Raw genomic sequence first — 26,219 nt, forward strand, 5'->3', positions numbered from 1 at the left:
GAATAGCGTATGCGCGACTATATGTTACAATAGCGATGAATGCCATAGTCATCGGTGCCATGTGTACCTGTGTACGTGTTCGCCATTCACATAGGTTTCACACAGGCACTTGAAATAGCCGTAGATATGTATTCCACCCAATGGCAAAGGGGTTTCCTAATTGTTGCTGCAATGTTCATAGAATACGTGTGCTTGGCGTTTGGCCCTGTGTACGTGCGCGATGTTAGCATCGTATACATTATCACGCTATACATTCCTTGGGGCGAATATACGTGTTAATGGATCCTTGCACTCTGAATTAGGTCCATCTGCCAAATGGACGCGCGGACCGATGGCAAAGGGAGTCTCATTAACCGGATATTCGAAACGCATTGGTCATGTTAACAATAACATTTGACACTTAGTCACCATTTCCGAAACTAATCAAGTTTTGAATTTCTACAAGGTCACGAGGAACGTATCGGGAGAATGTATCGGATGTACGACTAGGGATACATTCAGGGAGACGCTACTAGCCTTATTTGTGTCACTCTATCTTCATCGTTTATTGGAAACAAGGATAGAATGACACAAATAGCGCTAATAGCGCTAATAGCGCAAATAGCGTCTGCCTGAACTCACTTTATGTATAACAGTAGGTCTGTTCGCATTGCTTCTATTTTTTGCATTTAGCATCTTCGCTTTCTCTCTCTTCAAATATGTAATTTTATTTCTTGTTAGGTGAAAATATATCTTAAAAAGAGATATATTTATCTAATAACAAAGTATTCAAAAGGCTTCGATAAATATCATTTCAAATATAAAATATTTATAAAATAGTCTCCCAAACTTTTTTATTTTATATATATATTTAACTCTTTTTAAGTTCGAAAATATTCGAGGATTTTAAACAACGCGGACAGACCTAATTATATATTCTCGTAATTGTAGAATGTAATGTAATTATCTTCTTTGGTTTTGCTTCTTTTAGGCTTTTATTAGTTCCTTTATTTTCTATATCTCATAGTCTGCAAAAGTACCTACGCGTAAATGAACATAATGGGCCTTGAGATGCAATTTCGTGCGTTTACAAAACTCATTTCACTCAACCTCCAATTTTATATTCACAGTATTCTCCTCTTGCCGAAATTTCTCCCTCTCTCACTTTCTCCAATTCTTCCATGCTTCTCTATTTTTCGTATAAATGAGCACTGTAAAATTCACATGCAAATGCACGAGGAATAAAAGAGGTTCACCTATTTCATAGTTTGAACGAATTCTATTTCAAAACAATTCTATTATTAAATCAAATTACGCCCAAGTTTATACACAGAAAAATGAAAAAGTACACAATGATGACTTGGATGTTTGTTCACTTTACGCAACATGATTACGCTGATTTTACCTTACTTTTAAACCACAAGTATCGATTGCTTATATCATTATAATGCATATTATACAACTTTTTCGAAACCCATCCTACAATGGCTAAAATAGCGCATAAAACTAAGAATAATGTTATCGTCAGGAATACAATGACATCTAAATCGAATTGCTGATACCACGCGATATCGACTCCATTGAAACGTAAATGAGGTGCGCCATTGTGACGCATTACGAACTCGATCCACCATATAACATTCTCTAAGCTATCATAGGGCTTGTCCTTTGTGAGAGCACGCAGCGCCAACATCCTATCTTTGTATCTGCAAACAGAGTGCCAAATATGTGTGCATGTTAGTTATTATATGTGAACATTCGCGATTGTTGTTCTCTATCCACATGGAGTTCATTATCATATATGTTCATATGCGCGCGCACACTAATAATTGACATTGTAATTACCCTTTATCATCTATGACTTCTATTATAGCGTCGTACAATTCTGACCCTGTAAGCCGGACTATGTCTAGATATCTTGCAACTCCCAGAGAAACCATTTTCATAACTTGGTACACCTGATCGAAGACAAACGGTATTCCTATGAGCGGGACGGCGTAATGAACCGCTTCTTCGGTGCTCTGCAGCCCACCTTGATAAATGAAGAGCTTGATGTTCGGATGAGCTAAAATAAGGATAGAAGAAACAATTAATAATCTCAGTATTAATTTTTATAAAATACGAGCTTGTCTGCTTCAATTTACCCAGCACACCCTGCTGTGGGATCCATTTTGAAATAAAAACATTAGGAGGAACATGGTAGCTATCGTTTTCGAATTTCCACAGTACTTTATACGATAAATTGGCAAAAGTGTTGGCAAAGATCTCCAATATTTTCTTCGGTAATAATTTGCTTTTCGTATTTGATCCCAGACTCATATAAATGAAGCCATTTGTCGCGCTATCCAAGAACGCTTTTAAATTCTGTAGATGAAACATTTTATGAAAATATTAATTTATAAAAGTTATTGTGTATATATATATAGAGAATTAATAATAAGAAACAGAATTTTTATACTAATCAATAATTATATTACGAAGTGTCCTACTTTTGGTAACGACGGCGGTGTCTTTGTGATGTGCAGCCCGCTGAAGTGAACGATATTAGGTATTTCGGGTCTCGCGTATGCAAGTAACGGTTCTTGATTGATCAAGACGAGACTCATATTCTTCGCAACGTCAGTGATACGTGGTATATTATTACCGAAATACTTTTCGGCAATTTTTTGCTGTTTGATCGCGAAATTATTAAACCATGAATGAATACTCCACCAAGTATTGATGAAATTTATCAATCGCCTCCAAAATGGTAAATTTAATCCTGTGAGATTTTCGAGCTCCCAATTCGAGGAATGCGATGGCAGCACGGGACTGCCAAGAGTGAAACGATGGCAGTTTTGTAAGTCCATAGACATGATACCTGCAGTTATAAAACTCGTTGAGTAACACCGTTTATAGTTTAGAAAAGAGTGAAGGAAATGCGAATATGTAAGGGAAAAATTAAATGAAACCGATTATTTATGAATTATACGTAGAAGTCTTTATTTAAAAAATATATTTTATTTATTTGGCTTTAAATTTCAAAATAATTAACATTCATATATTATTAACATATTATTAATATGAACTGTAATTTGAAGCAAAACGTTTTGTTTATTTTGTTTAATCCACCACGCGGAACAAATTCCGAATTGGATTTTGTATTTATGTATTTAAAATATTTATAATATATATTACATTAGTTATTCTAGTTAAGTCCAATATATCTTTTAAATAAAAACCTTTATAGTTAATAAATAATTGTCAACTTTATTTCACTTTTTTTAGGTATTTTGCAATGTTCTTACTCCTCCCTATATCCAAAGTATGTAACGATATTTTTACAGCGTGTGTATTGTGTAGTCTCGTGTTGTAACACGACATTAGTAAGCATGTATCAGATTATCACAAGAAATGAGTTATTATTATTCTAATATATTGTAATAATATCGTTTGCGGTTAGTCCGTATTCGCAATTCCTTTTTTGTCATAACACATAATATCATTAGTTAATAATTATATAATTTTATTTAATCTTACCTATTAAAGGTGCATTAAATCTATGCGCTAGCATATAGATTGCAGGAGTCATAATCATCTCCGCTATTACTGCATCAAATTGCATATCAGTTCTATTCATATAATACTTCACGAGATCTGGATGGCTAAGAGCATCCTCAGCGATATTATGACCTAATGTTAGTAATCTTGTTTTTAATCCCGCCAATTGTGTGAGATTCCAACGGGTCTGACTCATGTCAGTATCATCAATTTTTTCGTATATAAAACCGAAGTCTATTTCCGTATAATTAGTTATGCTAGTATCATTTAAGATATTAGGAGTCAATGTTACTATTTCGTGTCCTCGCTGATTCAAAGCAAGACATATTACCCGAAATACTATCTGATGACTGTAGGATGGAGTTGGGGTAATAATCAATAGCCTTTCGCTGCATGTTAGGTTACTTGTAACCAGAATCCATAGGATGGTAATTGGGGAGATAGCGGTAATTAGTCTCATTCTGTGAGTAGAACAAGAAGACTGATAATTATATGTACTTAACTTCTAACATCTATATATCAACATATATAATACTGTTCCTCACTTCAAAAGTGACACAAAATATGTTTATTACTAAGAATGAATCATATAAGTAAAGATTAATTATCAAAAAACTAACTTAACTTTACAGTTCATCTAGCACTTGTATCATTTTTTTCTTTTTTTGTAAGGGTCTTCAAAGAGGCAATAATATCTTTTACAAGAGTGATACATTTTGAGTTATATCGTCTTTGTAAATAAAAAGGAGAGTTTTATAAAATTTTATAGAGAACATGTAAAGTCAAGATAGGTAATCGAAATTTGAACAAGTTGTTTTAATTTAAATTTAGTTTTATTTTAACTGATTACAAGATAAATATAAACTGTTGATAATAATTCAAGCTATGCAACTTTTAATGAATTATTCCGGATTTGTTATGATTGTGTAGGATATCAAATTAATTCAAAAAAATATAATTCAATAAACTCAAAAAAGAATGGTTTTTTTAAGCATTGTGAAAAACGATGAAAATGACAGTTGATCATATTTCTAAGAGTATATCTTTTTTTTGATACCATTTAATTAATCAATACTTGTCTACTAAGTTGAAAAATAGTTTTTTTCCTTTTTTTGAAAAAACTATTTTTCAACTAATTTTTTAATTAATTTGTTTTTAATTGTGTCACTTTTGAAGTAAGGAAACAATACATACTATATGTATGTCGGAAAAACACAATAACTTTATTTTAATCGAAAAATTACAAGATAGATATTATGTACAGTAACGTGATAAATTATATTTTTCTGTTTTTTGACATAGATTTTTCGAAATAATATAAAATCAATTTTTATATTTAAATATAAAAATTAATGCAAATATTAATATTAAAATAATTAATATTTTTTATATATCGTTTACACACATATGTTCCAGCAAAGTAACATTTTTCCTTTTTATGTAAAAATATAAATTTAAGTATTAGTATCTGTAAAGCACTCGATTGAATGAGATTGCGTGTACTTACGTAATAAGATATTTATATTATTTTAATTAATCCTCTGCAGGGATTATTAATACTGAATTACCACAGTGCAGTATATATATATTGCATGATTTCGATCGAAGAGACACTCTTATACTGACTCTATAAAACGAATCAATAGCATTATGTAGATTTCATCGAGGTAGAATTTTTTTTATTCCATTTTAATTTATAATGTTAATAATACTCGGTGAATAATATTCAATGTGTTTGTATATATTGAATTCGATAAAAGATTTTAAAATCAAGGAGCTCACTTCTAGAAAAATCATTTCAAGGAAAACTTGATACTGAACAACTTGAAGTTTTTCTGGTTTTGTAAGCATTTCTGATGTGAAGAATATGCTTGTGTATAATTATATTTATAGTTATATAATTACGTCTAGTTTTATCTATTATATTATATACACTAATTATACATGGAAAAAATAGCTACGTTTGTCACTTCAAAAATTCTTGTTTGTTGTTTCAAAAATCCTATCAATGCATTTTTTTTTTATATAAGAACTATATCAGTACGATTGTGATAATCATAAGATTGGCATATCTTAACGGTTATGGTTGTAAAGCCATATGTCCATTTTATGGTTATCTCAATTAAATTGATGAGCGAAAATTGTCATTATTTCTGGTTTTGGCAACCGTAACATTTTTGCTGTGTATAATACTGTGTATAATACAATTATGTATAATTTTATCGGACGATATGTGTAACTACTTTATTATATTTCTACTTTATTATATTTCTTTTTTTTTTAATTTCTGTTAATAGAATTTCTGTAACAAAAAGTTTTATGCATTATTCTTATATGTTGCGTAAATAATTAGTAGAGTTAGACTTTTGATTTTTTAGTTTCCGATATTAAAATAACTTTATTGATATTTATTTCTAATTATAACATTATATAAGCGCAAAAATATACGAAAAAAATTGTTAGTCTCAAATGTTTTGTATTTGCTAATATTTTAAATGTAATACAACTATTATTGCAGCTATTCTTACTAGAAATACAGGTGTATCGCGGGATAAAAATTATGTAAAGATATGAAATTCTTATGACGCGAATATATTTTATTTTAGTTTTATTTTTAGTTTTTTATTTTTAAATGATCGATTTAATGAACACATAATAACGATAACTTATGCAGTTATTATTTTTATACAAAATACATTAATACATATGAATAAGCTAGCGATTGCAAAATCTTCTGGCATTTACTTTTCTCTAACAGATAGAAATGTACGATTACTTATACCGATTAGGAACTCAATCATGAAACTTGTTTAATTTATTGAAATATTATACATCGGTTTTAATTTCAATTCCGATCTATTCAATCCAGGCTGCTTACATTTTTCACATCTAGACTTTAATATATCACAACGAAAGAGCAAACAAAATAAGGATAGCGAACTGCGAGACAGCGAAATCCAATTCTTTTACCGATTAATATTGTCTGTTGCACCTGGAAACATGGCGAACATGGTGCATCGTACATGTATATTTCAACGTACGTGTGAAAGAAAAAACTGATTTATTCGTGGATCGCCGAGATCTGTTTGTCAAGTTATAAGTACTTATTTGTAATATTCACCAAAGTTTCATAGTAAAAATATTGAAATTAAAAATACAATTAGAGAAAAGAGGGAAAATATTTTGCCGTTTTGTTTCGTTCTCATATAATATATCGTAACATCTTTAGAAGATCAAGATTGTACGACTAATTCTAATGCATGGTTCGTATTTTTTGAATCAAGGATAATATGGAATCGTCCGCTTACGCTATAATACTGCCACTAAAATTATACACATTGAGCGTATAATAATATACGGTACTAATTTACCGACTAATTTAAGTCGTAAACAAATTAATCATTATTATAATATACACATACTTTTAATTCATTAATATGTAACAGCTCATTAATATGTCTAGGCAAAAGCCACTGCTCTGTATTTCATTGAAATTATCATGAAATATACATATATGACCAGTATAATAACTGTTAGCTCGTACATGAAATGCGTTTTTCGTCCTTATATAACGCTTCTACATATAACACCTCGTAAAATTATGGAATATTTGAAATTGTCTATAAAACGGAAAATATAATGCAAGAGATTAACACAATATACGATCGTTACGAGTAATGTACATTTCCACGAATTTGATTAGAAATACGTCGATTAACATGATTAAATCCCGTTCTGAGAACTCCATTCGTACTTGGGAGTATCAAGACGTGAAGGTAGGTTGGAGACGTGACGGAATCGTTGATAGAAGCCATGATTAACGTCTACACGCATGATTACAATCGCGGAAGATTCAAGGCCGGAAGTCTCATATTGAACTATTTCAATTTGGCAAACAATTGCCGATATTAGCGGACTCACTCAGAGTAGTATTTACGATGCGCAAACGCATAGTTCCATGTAGGTACACAGACGTATGTGCTGTGCTGAGGATTGAAATTATGCAGATTAAGCTCGTTCAAACTGTCCGAGAGTCCTAGGTGAGAACTACTACCTACGTTGACTTCGATTATATGTGCGAGCAATTATTTCTGCTGTATCATTGTCGACGAAAATTCAAGTTTTAATCGAATATAAGAAAAATATTGTTTTGTTAAATGGTATAATTACAAAAAATTAGTTGTTTTATTAAATTACAAAAAATATTGTTTTATTAAATTGCTGTGTTAAAATGACAATTAAAATAGTTATACGAAATAATTGCAATCTTTATCTAATAGGTACTAGTAATTGCAATCGAATTGCTCGGACATGTCCAGATATATGTATATCTTGAACTGTTTTCTATAGTTCTGTCTCGCTCGCATATATATATATATATGTATAATGGCATGGCAACACAAGTAAGAGCTTATCGCCATATCGGCCAACGGAAAACGTTCATCCTTAGTCGATGCACGCGCGCCTGGCACGCAAGCACGTGTATTAAATGCGTTTCTAGTGTACGTCGAATCAAAATCAAATCGAGCCTGGTACGTGATCGGATGGCTGCGGAACCAAACAGAAACGACGGGATCCTTTCCCGATCGAGACAACGACGGGGCTCCTCTAACTCGCCCCGTGCAGTTTCTCAACTGTAATTTCAACTCGATAGTTGCCACGGTATTACGGAACTGTGCGCGTAGCTCCCTAACTCCATTAATCATTACGGCTTCGGAATCGGCCCAAGATCGTTTTTGAGAGATCCGAACAGTTTCTACTTGAATCCTAATCCGTCTTGGCCATGTCCTATCCATTTTCTTAGCTTCTGACAAGGGCACGTGTTAATGCGAATATATAAATCAACATGCTGACGTGCAATGGAATACAGACTAATTTGGAAAGCTTATACACTGAAAGAAAAATGTATTCAATTTTAATACAAATAATTATTTGAATAGTACTGATATAACATTTATTTACGGAAAATGAATATTTGCTAAATAAATATAATAAGAGGTAAATCAAGTTAATGGATCTTGTATCAAATAAATATATGTTTATATTTGGTAAATATTTAACTGGCACTATATTCAAATAAATATTTGTTAAAATTTAGTACATTTTCTTTTTAGTGTATTCATGTATGTATATTATTACATAAATCGTATTTATTTTAGTAAAAATAAATTATACCTATACATAACGAAACTTTTGTTCACACATATGCATATAATGCATTTAGAAAAGAATATATTTGAAATAAACATCTTATATAATAGCATTGTGGTATATTCAGATCTTTTACATTTAAATTTTTATATTTAAAATCTGACATAAAAATTGGAATATTGCATGAGAAACAAGTCTGTCAGGAAGTCTAGAACGAGAATAACCTCCGGCGTATCCTTTTTTATAAGCAATTTATCCATTTTATCTCCATTTAATGTTGAAAGCAATTTACGATACAATCGTGGAAGATTTGATTATATAACGATTAATACGCAGCGGACGCGATTATTTGGAATTCAATTAGAAACGAATTATTGCGATCTTATCGTACGCATAGAAAATAAATTTATCTGTACGAGAATAATGCATGCAATTTTCATGAATTTTTAAATTCTTTCTCTCAAATACTAAAATTATATTATAAGCATTTTGACAGTATATTTAAATCGTCTTAATGATGAGGTTGCAAATACATTTGGAAGCTTTTAGAAACGTATTCTGTTTAAATTGAAAATTAGCGAAATAATTTTAAATGAAAATACTATTTATGATTTTAAATGCAAATACTATTATATAAGCAATTTTTCTTAATAAGCTATCTCACAAATGCGGATCGTACGTTATTTAGATACTTTCTTTAGATTAATAATCTAATTTTCGTAACGTTAGCAATAATTGAAAGAGTTGCAGTCGTCAAGTCAATAAATTGTAGTAATAAATAATTTTTTAGATTTATTATCGTAGATTAAACGGAAACTTTATTAATGTTGCACCAATTGAACGTTTATTCTCTTTTTTCTATTGCTTTAGTACTATTGCTTGAAGATAATAGTCTACTTATTATTTCATAGGTTCAGTAATAATAGATCATAATAGACAGTTAATATCCGTCTTAAATTGTTTTGTAAATTTAGTTAACATAATTGACAATAGATTATCTCAAGCCTATAATTTAGCCTTTATCATTCTCAAACACGCTTCAGCTTTATATTGCGTACACACGCAGTAGAATTCATTCGACGGATCATTAATGTTTTATGACGGTAGTTGATCGGTGAATGGCCTAGCCTGTTTAGCAGGCAATTACCGATTCTATGATGCCCTCTTCGGGAAGACTCGATAGACGTTCCAGACGTAAAAGAGAATCCGTCTCTTTCCGCTTAAATTTGGGAACCGAGTTCGGTACACTCACAACTCCGAGCAATCGTAATTTCGCAGGCAGCAGAAGTTTAGCCGCCGGGCTTTCGTTCGAGAGATAGAGCTTAGAAGTCAAATATCGGGAATTTCATTTGCGCGCCGCTATGTATTATTCAATCGTACTCAAAGGAGTTTCCTCGCGGGATAAGCTGCCGTTGAACTCATCAATCACTGTTCTCGGCTCTGACAGACTATTCCAATAAGCTCAACTGTTGGGATTAGTACTTGTGAAATCGATGTATGTCATCAAAGTGAACAAAAAGTGAACTTTGTTTCAGACTATCGAAGGCACAAGTATGCACTACGCTTATCATCACGGTTCTTTATTATAATTTTTTTTCTTTATTTCGTTATCGCAAGAATAGACAATATACACGTATAACGACTGGATTATAAATATTTACTTACTAGCAATTTGGAATCGTATGGAGAAAAGTATTTATATATTTAAAATATACAAATTTCCTGATAAATTGTCTTCACAATAGAGCAGAAAGTAACAAAATGCTAGATTGTATTATGACATAAAGATATTATATTAAAGTACCATATTAAGTAATATGATACTTTCATGAAATATTTATTAACGTTTTATTGATGAAGCAACTTAGCTTTATGTAGATAACGATCAAAACAACATTAGCTGTCCTTTCCAGATATTTTTGGTGCTGAAGTAATTTTTTCGCATGTTTTATAAGGTGGACAATAATCCTTGCAAAGTGCAACTTGATCAATGTAAATCTGCACATCGATATGTGGCTCCACAATATGCTTAAAAACAAGTTCGCCATCTCTTACATATTCATGAAATGGTATTATGCATACTCGTTTCCAACCGAAACCTTCTGCGATTCGTGCGATATATCTGTAACGGATATGCTCATATTAGATATCAGATTACTGATTTATCTGTGTAAATCTGTCGATTAAACTTTGTACGTTGCGATCTTACTCGCGTAATATATGAGGTGCAAGGATACCGTAGATAATGTTTCGTATCAAGTAACACACTCATACGCTAAGAGACGCATCAAATCATCGCATGCTAATCCTAATTAACGCGATCGTTATTCTTTTAATACGACACGAAGCCATACGTCAGCTGTCTCCAGTTTGAATTACAAGGTAACAGTTACGTTGAACATGTGATGTACAACGGATAGAGTCCGGACGATCTTTCTCGTTGATAACCGGCCCGTCGCGAAAATTACTCAAGATCCTGTCGAGGCGAGCGAACCGCGCCGAAACGACTCGCATTCCTTACGAGTCTATAGCCTAACCAGAATTCCACGGTCAGCCAGCTGGACTCACCTATTGTTGCAGTCAACACGGAACAATCGATAGCCGCAATCGCGCGCGAGATACCAGCTATCTAGCACGAGCTTTCTAGCAATACCCTGCTTCCGGAAGTCCCGCCTGACCGCGAGATAGCTGCACTCGAAGATCTTGAGAACGCAATAGCGCTCCCAGAGATTCGGTTTGCCGGTCACGTAAGCATCGAACTCGATCACGTCGCGGGTCGGCCCGCATTCACAGCACCTAGCGAACTCGACGAACTTGTCGGGATCCCAAGGACAAGAGCCGGCGTTCACCACAGCACCTATAATACATTCGTCTTCTTCTTCTTCAACAATTAACGTCATACCCTCTCGGATTTCATTGTACATAATTTGTAGTAACGATGAAGGAGGCTCCTGTTTGCTTAAACCAATGTTTACCATGGTTGGATCGTCCTTGTAGAATGCGTCACACATGAACGTCATTACATTGTCGTAGTCGTCCGGAAGAGCCAATCGTGTCTTGTAAACTGGTTGATTCTATTACATATATTATATATATATTTTTTTTATACAACATATATATATATAAATTTTTCTAACAATAAATATGAATACAGTGATTTTTTTTTACGAGTATATAACACTTAGAATTTAACTTATTTTTAACAGATTAGGAAAATATTTGTTAAAATCTACATTATGTATGTATTTTCATTTCTGTAATATTTTTATAAAACATAAATCTCGCATAAGGAACTTACGCATGCGGAATAATTTTTCATTATAGGGCGCAAATGATAGCCTCGATTTCTAAATACGCCAAGGTGCGATTCGTATTTCACACATCTTGCAACTGGGCAAATAAATCTTGACAAAATCGATATCATATTTCTGCCACGGTGACCTCTTTGAAAAATATATATCTACTCGGTTTTGCAATTCTTTATTAAAATATGCACACACCACGGAGCATCCCTATATGCATTCCACAATAGATCTGCTGCATTGACGTCGATTGACATTTTACATGTAGTTTTCCATTTTTATTATTTTTAGGTTCGTTTATTTATGTATACGTTTACGAGATGTAATACGCGAGATATTATATAGCGGCATAAAAACTAAAGTTCCTTACCTAGCTCTTTTTAGCATATTAATAATAAATTGTAACTCGTGAGACTACACACATGTGCTTGATGGGAAATTAATAAATATATTATTCACGTTTTTCCTGTACTTCTCTACGATGTACTCCCTAGTTTTTCTGTCATTTTTGTACGATAATCGCGTACTTCATGTTATTTACAAATTGCGAAACAAATGCCTCCAAAATGTAATATTTTTGGTAGACTTTCTTGCCGTTTCACTGCTAGGGTTTTTTTATTTTTCTAATGAAGATAAACGGTGACAATAAACTATCGCGAAAAGACGATCAGATCCCCGAAATCAGGCGTTCTCAGAGAATCACACGAGCGCATCGGACGTGCGACGGTCAAATAAAAAGGAAGAAGATACGAGGCGAACGTCCGCTTTCGAAGGATTGGAGATTATCAGAAGATAAATTGCATTTCTTCTCGGGATAAAACGTCGCTGTCGAGGCAAACTGTCAGATCTACTTCTTTGACGTAAATTATCCGAGATCTCTGACGGTTCGTTACGTACGTGTTGAGGTTTCGCGAAAACGTTGATTGAACGAAATAAAACAGATCGACGTTCGTTGTTACCTTTCTTGAATTCCATGTTGAATTCTATGCAAATTCGTAAAAGGAGAGCGCGCTTCACTTCTATTAAGGAGCATTCCGGACGGTAAAACTTAACGCCGACGTTCCGCAGTTTCTAGAAGACCAGGTCGGACGATAACTCAAACACGGCTCTATTCATTCATGGCCGTTGTACGAAGTGATATGGGTGGCAGCTTGCAGAGCGGCATCTGATTTATGTATTCGCGCCGCGTTCCACCGCTTCCGATATATATGCACCTTTATATACACCGTGTACATAGACCGACAGATACATATAATACAACCATCGCGTGCGTGCACGTGTAAACGCATCGACGGCGTGTTTACGTGAGGGTGGTAGCTACGTGGGAATATACACACGTACGTATATAAGGTGGTACTCGCAGATACGTATGCGAGAACGGTAGGTGCCGCGGCTTATTGTTGATGAATGCGGGGAACCCGAGCTCACTGAGCCACGAAGGGGATGCGAGCTTTATATATACATATATAGTGCAGACTACAGTCAGACTACGGTTGGTAGGAGGCCGGTTGGTAGGTATACGTTACCCAAGTGAAATGCTCTCGCGGGCTTCGGTGGCGAGTCCGCAATGAGAACGCAAGGAGACTCGTATATGCATCAGTTATGTGCCTTGATTCTCATTTCGCGGTAAGACTAATCGAAAGATTGCAATTTATCGGTACAACAATGCGGGCATTGTTTAATATCCATTAACCGCCCGCCGGCTGAATGCGGTTCGATCGTTTGACAGTTGCATAAATAAAACTAGACTCACTTCTGATGAATTGGAGAAAGTGAGAAATTAAATTGATTGCCGAGACTCCAAATTATGACTGCCAATTTTCATGAGGAAGTAGAAAATTGATAAAGTAATAAGAATATTGTCAACTTGACAGATACACGGAAAAAATAATTTTGCTGAAAAATCTAAAATTTTATTAAAATAATTTTGTTGGTTCATCAAAATATTTATGTTAGAAACTAAAAAAAATGATGATCATGCTCTACAAAATTTTTATCTTTTAGCAATTAGTTCGAATCTCCAACAAAATTATTTTCAGATCTGTATCCAGCAAAATTTTAAATCTTCCAGCAAATTCTTTCTATGTAGGAAAAGAAATTACAAAATTACAATAATATTACAATAAATAGTATGTTTTATCTTTAATGGTTTATCTTTTATTAGCAAAATATTAATCAACTAAATGTAAAAACAATATAAAAGAATCAATCAATGTAAATATAAAACGTGAGAATTAAGAGAGAAAAGATTCGCGCTTAATAATTTTATATTTCATTAAATGTGCAACGCGCGTACCAAATGAGGTGGAATACGATAAATGTTTGAATATACAATACATTTTTGAATACGTATATTGTACATTTGTTCGAACCTTTTTATATTTATCTTTGAATTAGCTGCTATAATATTGTACTATTGCGGCTCACGCAAGCGTCATACATGTTAACATAAACCGTCGTTGCTGAAAGCGAACTTTCAACCCCTCGTTAAGCCTGCTTTATGAATCCGCCCAAGTTCCCGAAGAATCCGTCTTAGGGTGATCTTAGGCTTCTCGATTTGCTGTCTCATCTTTTTTTCGTTTCTCTACTTGTTGGCTTCCACCTCGACGAATCTGGAATCGTTATTTCTGCTTTTCGCGTATTTGCCTTCAGCAGCAGCGTGTTTTTCGCCGTATCGACCATGGTTCTTGAAATGTCCACCCCGACGCCCGTTGCTGTAGAAATCAGCGTCCTTCTTGAACTCATCTTTGTGATAAACGTTACGATATCCGGCGGTGTTATGAGCTTTCTCGTGACCATCTCTTGTCTCGTAGATAGCTCCCTTCTTTTTCGCAACTTCTTCTTTATGATTCTTCGCGCGATCCTCGTTTTCGGAATGGCTTTTACTCTCACCAGAGACTTCGGAGTACTCAACCTTTTCGTTCTCCTTTTTCGTGTCGCCCTTCGAACCTACCTCGAAGACGGCGAGGCTGTCGGTACCATGTTCATCTCTCGCAACTTGCGTCTCATACTTTGACGCAGCATAATGCGCATCGTTATCTTGATTAAATCTGTTGGATTTACCAGAGTTCCCGTCGTCCGTCGCCGAGGCTCGTAAGGTCGCACTTTTGCGACTTGGGTTGCTTTGCGGTTTCGCAAACGCAAGTTCCATATGGGTGACTCCAGGTGGCTTCACGCCCTTATAACCGACCGGCAACATTTCCGCTTCAGGTTCTATAATCAAGGGTAACAAGACCGGACTGATCTTTGCCTTCGTAACGATCGCTCTCATTGTAGATGGTCTCCTCTCCTCGAACTCTTCGCTATCTTCCTCGAGAATCTCGAACAATTTAGTCGCAGATAGCTGCTTCTCGAAACCGTAGCCATTAGCTGATTTTGGATTGAACGATCTCGAGCTGCTAATGTACATCTCGTTAGATCGATCTCTCGACGGATGCGCGCAAACACAGAGCACAGTGCAAGCGGCGTACCATGCTGCATAGATCTTCATTTGTTTCGTGGATATCCCCGTTGCTTGGAAGCCCGGGTAGTTCAATCTATTCCACGAATTTACTCGAAATTATATTTATATATCTTCGTAGAAATAGGTAGACTAGATACAAGACAGTGACTTTTGATGTAGTAATGTCACGCACCGGCATGCACTGTAACAATCGCGCAATAATACCAGCTCTTTTATATCGTTCGACAATCGTTCAGCCGAACCGAAGACCGATCATCGATTTCACATGGCCTTAGTGTATCTATCGTAGCGTATAGTCAATTCAAGATCAACGGCGGTTTACGGTACTAGTCGATCAGTGATGCAAATCGAACTCATGGGATTAGATTGCAGCTTCAGAGAGCAAGAATGTTGTGAAATATAGACATTCTTGCAATTTGTATAAAAGGAATCGAACGCTTGGGAATTTTATTTTTTCAACCGAAAAAAATCAAATGACATAGACTCAGATATTCTCTATAGATTCGATTAATCGACGAGTAACTCTTCGAATTTATTACGCAATTCCGTCGGGATATTGACTAATGTTGGGGTGAAAGAAAAACCGTTAATAATGCGCTCCGCATTTGAAGCACCGGCGCGACCATGAAACTCTCCACGTCGCTAAATAGCGTGTCACTTACACGACGCGGCGGAAGGATAAACGTGTCCTTCTGGCATGCGTATATAAAGCGATAACGTTGACGAACGGATATAACAGTGCCGGACAATTCGGCCACGAGACGGTAACGTTGTTATCCGGCGTGGTTACCCGGGATGCGGGATTTGGTTAGCATGATTGCGAGTTTAGTGTTGGCCCTGCTGTTGGCTAATACACGCGGCGATGGTGCGTCATCGGCAAGGACAGCGCACATGACGGTCTCTAAGATGAGAATGACCGATCTGGAGACCTCGGCAAGCGGATACGCGTACAATCAGCAAGGGGGTCTTCCGGTCTTGTACATGCGGTATACCAATCACGGAAGCGGACGTTACTACCATGCACCGGCGGCGGCGGTGCACCGGCGGCATTACATCGTTGGCAGTCCTGCACCTGTTGCGCCCACCATTTCTGAAACTGCGTCGTCGCACGAACCCGTTCCGCTCGCGTATGCGACTGCGAAGCACGAAATTGTACCGTACGTAACGCGTCAGCCTTACCAGCGCGATGGATTCATTAATTATGGCGTGGGCCAATTAGCGAAATATGCGCAACCGCTTCAACTGCCTCAACTGACTGCGCGTGCAGGTGCGGCGCCATACTATGTGCCTGACGTATTAAAACCGCTCGAAACGGATAAAAATATCGACAAGAGAAGCGAGAACGAGGAGAATGAGGACGATTATGACAGCGATGAGGACGACGACGGTGATAAAATAGAGAAAAAAGGGCGTGTGCCTGAGAATCGCGAAAAAGCAGTTGATTTTATAGCAACCCATCCTATTCACGACCTCGACAACTCTCGTTCAGATATCGACGTTTCGTTTGAACACGGTGAAAAGTATTCGGCCGCGCAGAATTCCGCTCATGGAGAAAAGGGTGACAAAGGGTACAACAAACGAGTGGAATTTGACGTGGGTGAACGCGAACAGCATGATAAAAGCAGGCAACAAGGTGGATTTTTGCTTATTTTTTCTACAGACATTGATTTGCTCAATACACTTTTAAACATGTATGATTTTGCATAAAATTATAGTATTTACTTCGGGTGAGACTTTTTGCTGAATCTTTCAGAACACTACGATACCGAAACTGGGCACGAAAAAGAACACAGCGACGTAGCTAAAAATTATGGCAGCTACGATGAAACTGAGAATAGTGACAAGGGTAGTAGTTATGGGCAGACGTCATACCACAAAAAGGGGCAAAAGACCAGCGGCTTTCATAAAGTCTACCACAAGGATGAATATAAAAAGCATACCGATTTCTATGATGAGAGCCACAAGAAAGGTTATTTCGACAAGCACTTCGTTGCTGACGAGCATCATAACGCTACGGAAGGTGAATTCGAGAAAGGCGGGCATCATGAATCCGAGTTTGATAATAGAAATAATGGGAAAAAAGGATTTTATGACAATGGGCATGTACAGAATCGCGATCGGGGATATAATAAAGAAAAAGGTGAAAATTCTTTTCACAATAATTATGAAAATTACGGCTCCGATGAAAGCACGCGTTTAACTAAAAAACATGGGTATGACAAAGTTGATTGATATTGTTAAACATAAATTTAAGGACAATGTAATTTTATCTATTGTTATTTTATATTCATTATTATTTATACCATGCGAAAAAAAAGTTATAATCACATTTTTATGACAAATTTTCACTACATATATTGAAAATGATGCTTTAGCTACACACACACACACACACACACACACACACACACACACACACACACACACACACACACACACACACACACACACACACACACACACACACACACACATATATATATATACACACATATACAAAACGTTGTTTATAAACTATATTATTACATTATAATTAGAATGATTATGGAAAATGTAATTAAAATAATATTAACTTTGAGAAATAATGCAATTAACAGCATGGCTATGTGGAACGATTTTATTAAAATATCTAAAAATTTAACTATACGTACAGATCAGAAAATAGTTTTGTTGGCCTACAAAACAATTATGTATATCTTTCAAAATTGCTACATAATTATTCTGATGGTTCAACAAAATTATTTTCAGATTTATGTGTGTGTGTGTGTGTGTGTATATCTAATTGAATTTTTAAATATTTTTTTAGCAAAATTCTTCTGTACTATCATAATATTTTAAAAATGTTTTAGGTCCATCCTAATATTATTCCTTATACATATGATTATTTATTTCTTGCGCTTTTTTTTCTTTAAAATATTAGGAATATCTGGCTAAATAATGACCTCTAATCTTTTCTTTTTGTAACGTACTCTATAAATATTTTTTAGAGGAACAGAATTATTTTTATTTTTTAAACATGTTAAAGTATATATAAGAATTACTTTTAGATTAATTCTTACGGAGAACAATTTTTATATATTTATTATATATTTTATAATTTTATATATTTATTATTAATACAAGAATAATTTTTATATATATTTATAAAAGTAATGAAAATTAATCCGTGACACGAATGACTTATCGTGTGCAATAAAGAATCAGAAAATTATCGTCGAGTTATATATGTAGAATTATGTTATATTTGTAGAAAAAATACCAGAGATCAATTCAAATATTTTAATGTATTAGATAGTTGATATTAAAAATACAACTCTCAACCAGCACCTGATAAAACAAATATAAAACCGTGTCAATTGCACCACTGAATGCGGTAACTGGCCGGTACTATTGTTTTATGGAAATAGCATGTAACGAGCGGCCATATTTTCTTGTGACAGCTGTTACACCGCAGAAGCGTGACTGATGTAGCACAAAACATGAAACTCCACTGAATTATTACGACAGTTACCGATTTCGCGACACACGTTACGGTTGCAGAAATAACTCAAATTTCATTTTACGTCGAGTATTCGTCTATAGTGTTATGAGAGTTTGATTAATATAGGTTATTGCACATTTTTTTGCAGAAAACATATACGCAAAGAAAATTATGACTTAATAAATGCAGGTCGTATTTTGTAATAAATTGACACAATGCAATATGAGATAATATATAAACAACGTATAATATATCTACTGGAAAAGATTTATTCTGTTCGTCAACATGTACAACAATTAATGCAGCGATGACAATCAATCAACATAATTCAATGAGTAATAGCAGCTAAATTATAATTTTCCGCATGTCCGTATTAATGCCCTTTCTTGAATCCCCAGTGTTTATGGTCTTCGTGACCACCTTTCTTGCCATGATGATGATGATGATGATGATGCTCATCGTGTCCACCATGACTTTTGTGACCTTTATGATCATGATGATGATGTCCTTTCTCGTGATGACCCTTCTTACCGTAATGATCTTCGTGATGATGGTGGTCATGATGCCCTTTCTTAAAGTGGCCACCTTTCTTATGTCCGTGTTCATGATGATGGCCACCATGTTCTTCGTGATGACCATGATCATGATGTTCGTCGAAGAATTTCTTATCCTTCTTAAATTCGTCGAGTTTGTGAACGTCGTGATGTCCCTTCGTGCTGTGGCCCTTCTTGAAATGCCCTTTCTCATGGAATGCGTGACCCTTCTCTCCCTTCTCACCCTTGTGATGTTCGCCATAATAGCCATCGTCATGATGATGATGCTTCTTGTGACCTTCGTCCTCGTGATAATGTCCAGAATGGCCTTCTTTATCGTGATGTCCCTTTTCTCCTTTTCCGTGATGATGCTCCGACTTGTAGCCTTTGTCACCTTTCCCGCCATGTTCGTGATGATGACCGGAATGATGCTCGCCCCCGTGGCCGCTCTCATGATGATGATGAGAAGCGGCTACCTGCAGATCGTCGTAATGCGCCCTGCTGATCTCACGTGCAATAGTCACGTAATGAGAGGCGATACATACTGCCAACAGGCAGATCGCCACCAATCTGTTCATCACGCGTGTTGTGTTCTTGTTTGATCCAATATCAATGAGAGATATTTGACTTCGTCGCTGTGATCGGTAGGTATGATTTAGCTAGTCGCCCCGCTCGGATTATATATCGATCGCAGAATAATCGATATGAGAGTAACCAGAGTTCTTTCTTGGATCTTAGGTCGTTGCGAAAGTTAATGTCTCCTTAACCTGTTTAAATTGTAATGCGGATTTGCAGTGAGCCCGCGACAATCGCTCGGGCTATTACATAATATCATTGAAATCGTTGTCGTGCTTACCAAACTACGTTTATAAAGTCTAAATAATGCATTTTTATCCTTTTTTTTAGCCGAACGATAATACGCTAATTTCCAATAACTTCAATTCAATGGGAGGCAATTTATATGATTAATATATTTGGAGATGAACGTAGAGATGTAGTATAAATGACCGGACATTACCATTGTGTGTTAGTGAGTAGTATAATTTTTTAAAAATAATGCTTTGATTGACACCGGAAATAAATTGAACGGTTATGAATGAAAGACGGTAAATCGTCCTGTTGTACTGCATCTCGTTCCACCGGTCGTCGATCGTTAAACTGGCAGATAGCTTTTATTTATTTATCAAAAAATTCTATATTAGCTTCATTATTTTAAATGCATCTAACTCGCTCTCTCTCTCCCTCTCTAACGGACTATTATATTTAAATTAATTGGATTTCGAGGGTTGTAAATTTCCGTTATTTATTTTTAACAAAATATTCAAAATTAATTGATATAATATTCTTTACGTCATTTAACAAAACGTTCGTTTTTTATTATTATGTTTGAAGTTTTAGTTTTGGAAAAGTATTTCATAAAAATTTTACTGTATATCTGTGAAAGATAATATTTTTTTCAAATATATATATTACATGTTCGTATATTACACGCATGTTGCAAATTGCTTAATATTTTTTAACAAGTTTTGATATAATTTTAATGTATAAATGATGTAACAATGATATAATTGCATATCTTTTAATTTTTCCTCTCTTTTTTCTCTCTTTTTTACTTTTCTACTTCATAGTCAAGTTTATTAAGTAATTTAAGATTGACAATAGTTCTATATAACTAACAGCGCATTCAAGCAATAATACATAGTATACGAACAAATGTTTTACGAAATACGAGTGCTGTATTGTGTTCGAACAAGAGCGAAGGAACGAAAGTGATTACGTACAAAGCATTGGTGGAACCGCAGGTATATAAGCTTTGCTTTAAAGATTGTTGGGCAGTCAATTGCACTTGTTGGTTCTACAGAGTTCCAACATGGCTAAATACGTAGGTTCATGTTTGTTTTTGGGATTGGCTGTGATATGCACGGTCATTGCCATATCTTCGGCGCGAGATGTCCGAAGTTTAAAAGGAGATTTGGAGACGGCTGATACTCATCACCATGGCCATCACCATGGTGGCCATCACCATGGTGGCCATCATCACGAGCATGGTGGAGGTCATGAGCATCATTCTCATCACCATGGAGAACACGGTGAAGAGGGTCATAAAGGTCATAAGGGACATCATCATCACGAAGAGGGAGAACATGGCCATCATGGTAAGGAACATCATGAGGGTCATCATGACGAGCATGGCGGTCATAAGAAAGGTCATCACGACGAACACGACGAGCACGGTCATCATCATGAGCATGAACACGGCCATAAAGAATCGAAGTTTGGTCATGGAAAGGGTCATAAAAAGGGCGAAAAGACTCATGGCTATCATCACAAATCCCATAAAGATGAATTCCATAAGGAACATAAATTCTACGATGATTATCATAAGGGTGGCCATCATGAGAAGCATGGCGATCATCATGAACATCATCATGGCAAGGAAGGTCACCATAAGAAAGGCGGACATCATCATTCTGGTCATCATGAAGATCACCACGGTAAGAAGGGTCACCATGATAAAGGGCATTACGATGAAGATCATCATGGTCATCATGGCAAACATGGTCACGAAGAACACCATCATCACCACGAAGATCACGGAAAGAAGCATGAACATCATGGCGGCAAAAAGCATGGTTATTCGAGCGGTCATGGCGGCCATCACGGCCATCACGGCCATCACGGCCATCACGGCCATCACGGTCATCACGGTCATCACGGTCATCATGACCATCACGGTCACCACGGTCACCATCATCATCATTAACGATATAAAACTCCTCAATTTAGTGCGACACAAACAGAATAAATTGTTGCACCATTTGTTTATTGTTCTTTCGTTGATTATTTTTAAGATGTCAAATAATAATGGATTTACTTCGTTATTGAAAAATTAAAATGCCTATACCAACCATAACTGAATGTATTATTTCTTCTAATAACCCCTATATATCCATAATTGAAATTTTATAACGTTTATCTGAAATAATATATTTACTATTTCTTATATCAAAACACGCGATATTTTATTTAATTGTTATCAAATTGAGCTTTTAATATAGCCTCATGAATACGAACTGCATTTTATTATTTTATTTATATCTACAATCTTCTATCTATAATCTTTTCCTAAATGTCCTACATATTTATTATACTATGCGATATTTTTATTGAAGTTTTAACAGTCAAAGATTGAATATTATCTAATGCACATATTAAAGAATTAAAGGTTTATCGAACGTATAACTTTTTCTTTAAATAAATATATGACTATAATATAGGAGAGAGGATAAACACATAGATAAGCATGAAACGTTAAGACACTTTAACATTCTGAAAAATATCGTATTAATGCACGCAACATCTAGTCTTAACTATCTGATCTTAACTAATATTGTGAAGATATTACATGAATATTTATATCAATATTTATATCAATATTATCTTTTATATCAAATTTAAATTTGAATATTTAATTAAATGTGAATATTTTGAAAGAATTAATGGAATATTAATAATGTAACGTCAAGTTTTTCCGTGCACTGAAAATTAAAACCTATAAAATCGTTAAAACATTTTTTAATAATTTATAGAGATGTATAAAATGATATATGATAATCTATTCTGTTGACTACAATAGACGTATAAATCTGAATTAAATTATAAGAATAAAAATTCTCTCATAACTATTTTAATAGACATATTTATTTTCATTTTTTATATTTAGTTTTAAATTTATACAATAAAAGACAATATTGACACAGTGTAACTTTCTACCGTAGGTTCAGCGAACTATTGAAAATCAATAAAGGAAGTTTAATCAGTATCACGTAATTCCATTTATATAACTTCAAACAAGTGGTAAATTACAAAATAGAACAGACTTCATATAATTTACCGCAATGGAGGAAATGAAATGGAACTCCCCCTCTCATCTTTTATTTATAAAAATATATACTTTTTCTTACAAAATTTGATGGCTCACTGCACCAGAATCGCAATATAAATAACACCCCACGAATCGCTACATCATATAGCTTGCATTGCTAGAAAGCGCTCAGACGCTTTATTAAGAAGACTAGTCGTTAAGACGATTATTAATGTGACTAATATATTGAGTATTACAATACAATTGTTATCATGTTTCCACTACATCGTGTATTGCCACTAATAACAATTCTTGTAGCAATTTATATTGCCACTAATTGCGTGACCACCGCACGTGAAATTACCAGGAATCATTACGACGATCTTCAGGTAGCCGCCAGTCATCATGGTCATCATCATGAACATGGCGGCGGGGAGGAGCATCATTCCGGTCATCATCATGACCATGGCGATCATGGTCACAAGGATTATAAGCATCACCATCATCACGGAAAAGGTGAGAAAGGACATCATCACAAAGAGCATCATCATGGGCATCATGACGAGCACGGAGGACACAAGAAGCATCATCATCACGATGATGGTCATCATCATGAGCACCATCATGGTGAAAAGGGGGAGAAGGGTCATAAGTTCCACGAAAAAGGACACTATGGCAAAGGCCACAGCACTCATGGCCATCACGAGGTAAATAAGAAGGATGAGTACAAGAAGGATAAGGAATTCTTCGATGAACATCACGATCATGGTCATCATGACGAACACGGTGGACATCATCACGAACATGGACATAAGAAAGGTGGTCACTTTAAGAAAGGACATCATGACCATCATCATCATGAGGGTCATCATGGTAAGAAAGGTCATCATGAGAAAGGCCATCATCATCATGATCATAAGGGACACAAAGGTCATCACGATCATCATGAGCATCATCACCATCATCATCATCATGGAAAGAAGGGTGGTCACGAAGATCATAAGAAATGGGAATACAAGAAGGGACATTAAAACTTGTTACTACTCAAGAGGTACCACCAGCTGCTTTTGAATTGGATTCTGTTACTCTTTCTCATTCCTGTTATCCATATTATCCCTCATATTATATAATAATCCAGTAATCTACGTTAATTGTTAATTGTGTATACGTTGTTGAAATAAAGTAACATATTTAACACATCTTTTTTATATTGCACGCAATTTCACGTATTATACGTGTGATACATATATATATATATAATATCTACAGTTACAAGATTCTACTTCAGCCGAGCAAATAGTTAAAGAAATCCATGATTATTATATGAGGCTTAAAAAAATTTCTATTACTTATCAAATTTCTTTAATATTAAAGCGTTCAGTGCAATAATTATCAAATTGCCAGAAACGTACTTTCTTAATTGAATAGATAACATATATGCGTTATTGATCGGCAAATTACGAGTACCGTAAATTATCAGCGTGCTTGGGATCTTCGCTTTTAATAAAAATTCCTACGCTCCAGCTATTTATCAAATTCCAATATTAATAAACAGCATTAAATTTGCCGTTGGTTATAACGCATTATCGGGCAGCGGTAAATAAAACGTATTCCCGCGGTAGTACGTATTAATATTTAGTTCAGTAAACACTGCCGAGGGTATCCTATAACTCATCTAGAAAACGTCCATTTCTAAAATAGAATTTAATTAAAAAGAAATTATAATTGTTATTGTCGTACGCGTGAAAATCGTGCATAAGGTATACGCAAAAAGCATTCTATAATTTTCAATTAATATTCGTTATTCATTAGCGCACGCATTCTCAATCTGCTTTGCAAGATAACGATGCTGGACTACTGCACTTTCCACCGCGTTGCATATGCGTCGTTCGTTTGTAAAAACAGACGGGGCAAAAACTCACAGGGGGCCTACTATCGTATTCATCGCGCCGCGAATTTGATTAACGATCCGCACCCTGCAGCAAATGAGATCGCCACTTCCATGGCATTCGTCCGAATTGAATTCCGGTACGCCGAGCACGGATTAACGAGACTTTATGCACTTCTTTACTGCCACGTACGATGTAGTGAGTGGTTCAGGGTTGCGCGAGCCCATTCTCCGCCGGAGATTGCATGCGCGCGGCAACGAATCTACTTGAAATGCTCCGCCCTGTGACAATTCCGGCGGCCGTCGAAAAGGTCTGCTATTGTTTCGCTTGTAATGCGCGTACGTGTGGGTGGTTTAATTAATGTAATTGAAGTGGCTCCGGTGCGGAACGGAAAAGAAAAAAAATCAAAAAAAAAAAAAAAAGAAAGAAAGAAACGCGTGAAACGCACGAGCTCAAAGAAGTACGCACCACCGCGGTTGTACTGCGATTTCGCGTGCTTTCATGAAGCCAAAATAATCGCGCCATTTAACGAAATTAATGAAGACTTGGGAACACGTGGCATTTGCATTGCATTCCCGCCAATTGTTGCCGGACTAGAAGCTTTTAACGAAAAGAAAAATAATGGTTACTTTTTGCGGAAACAAAATTTACATTATTATGTCGCATGTTTTGTCTGTGCGTAACAAATAGAATAATAAGTTATTACTTTTTAAGAATAAACGCAACAAGGAAACAAGAGTTCTTTAATAAAACGTTGCTGAAAACTGGCTAAATAAACTCTTCCGTACCTTTGATAAAATTTTCACAAAGTTGAAGCAACCCTTCGAATAATAAATGATCTACCTGCTACAGTCGTATAATGAAAATTGCATCATGAGGCTGCGCAAGAAATCCTTTGACGTAAGCTACTAAATTAAATATTTGGATTAAGCTCATCTTGTTGGCGTATTTATTGTATTATGCTAAAAACCGATATAATCAAATATGTTCATAATCAAAGCAAACTACTAGAGAGA

The 26,219-nt window shown here is 35.2% G+C and overlaps 7 protein-coding genes across 13 annotated transcripts; 3 read left to right on the forward strand and 4 right to left on the reverse strand.

Annotated features, from left to right (window-relative positions):
* Positions 1-1,238: 1,238 nt before the first annotated feature.
* On the reverse strand, positions 1,239-13,019 carry LOC105149038 (UDP-glucosyltransferase 2-like). 7 transcript variants are annotated; one of them, XM_087415958.1, is made up of 9 exons: positions 11,239-11,442; positions 10,336-10,792; positions 5,027-5,146; positions 3,851-3,980; positions 3,499-3,651; positions 2,469-2,839; positions 2,124-2,343; positions 1,825-2,044; positions 1,239-1,685 (listed from the first exon to the last, which is right to left on the reverse strand). In XM_087415958.1, the coding sequence occupies exons 4-9, from the start codon at positions 3,912-3,914 to the stop codon at positions 1,370-1,372; spliced, it is 1,344 nt and encodes a 447-aa protein (XP_087272084.1). In that variant the 5' UTR covers positions 3,915-3,980; positions 5,027-5,146; positions 10,336-10,792; positions 11,239-11,442; the 3' UTR covers positions 1,239-1,369. The 7 variants fall into 7 exon arrangements, with proteins under 7 accessions (XP_087272084.1, XP_087272083.1, XP_087272081.1 ...); XM_087415957.1 differs by having other exon boundaries at positions 3,499-3,753; XM_087415955.1 differs by having other exon boundaries at positions 3,499-3,980.
* LOC105149052 (uncharacterized) lies at positions 10,567-11,690 on the reverse strand. The gene is made up of 2 exons (XM_011061189.2): positions 11,239-11,690; positions 10,567-10,792 (listed from the first exon to the last, which is right to left on the reverse strand). The coding sequence occupies exons 1-2, from the start codon at positions 11,688-11,690 to the stop codon at positions 10,567-10,569; spliced, it is 678 nt and encodes a 225-aa protein (XP_011059491.2).
* A 1,107-nt stretch (positions 13,020-14,126) lies between the features above and the next one.
* LOC105149037 (uncharacterized) lies at positions 14,127-15,475 on the reverse strand. The gene has a single exon (XM_011061173.2). It carries the CDS (start codon positions 15,460-15,462, stop codon positions 14,557-14,559), a length of 906 nt encoding a protein of 301 aa, XP_011059475.1. The 5' UTR covers positions 15,463-15,475; the 3' UTR covers positions 14,127-14,556.
* A 755-nt stretch (positions 15,476-16,230) lies between these two features.
* Positions 16,231-17,923, forward strand: LOC105149051 (uncharacterized). The gene is made up of 2 exons (XM_011061188.2): positions 16,231-17,068; positions 17,189-17,923. Exons 1-2 carry the CDS (start codon positions 16,231-16,233, stop codon positions 17,665-17,667), a joined length of 1,317 nt encoding a protein of 438 aa, XP_011059490.1. The 3' UTR covers positions 17,668-17,923.
* Positions 17,924-18,615: 692 nt separating this feature from the next.
* Positions 18,616-20,175, reverse strand: LOC105149036 (uncharacterized). Its single transcript, XM_011061172.2, has one exon. It carries the CDS (start codon positions 20,025-20,027, stop codon positions 19,290-19,292), a length of 738 nt encoding a protein of 245 aa, XP_011059474.1. The 5' UTR covers positions 20,028-20,175; the 3' UTR covers positions 18,616-19,289.
* Positions 20,176-20,913: 738 nt separating this feature from the next.
* LOC105149035 (uncharacterized) lies at positions 20,914-22,332 on the forward strand. The gene has a single exon (XM_011061171.2). It carries the CDS (start codon positions 21,320-21,322, stop codon positions 22,211-22,213), a length of 894 nt encoding a protein of 297 aa, XP_011059473.1. The 5' UTR covers positions 20,914-21,319; the 3' UTR covers positions 22,214-22,332.
* Positions 22,333-22,379: 47 nt separating this feature from the next.
* LOC105149033 (uncharacterized) lies at positions 22,380-25,825 on the forward strand. Its single transcript, XM_087416050.1, has one exon. The coding sequence runs from the start codon at positions 23,587-23,589 to the stop codon at positions 24,343-24,345; it is 759 nt and encodes a 252-aa protein (XP_087272176.1). The 5' UTR covers positions 22,380-23,586; the 3' UTR covers positions 24,346-25,825.
* Positions 25,826-26,219: the final 394 nt, after the last annotated feature.

Source organism: Acromyrmex echinatior, chromosome 19 (assembly GCF_024713525.1).
Source record: "Acromyrmex echinatior isolate Ae372 chromosome 19, ASM2471352v2, whole genome shotgun sequence".
NCBI lineage: Eukaryota > Metazoa > Arthropoda > Insecta > Hymenoptera > Formicidae > Acromyrmex > Acromyrmex echinatior.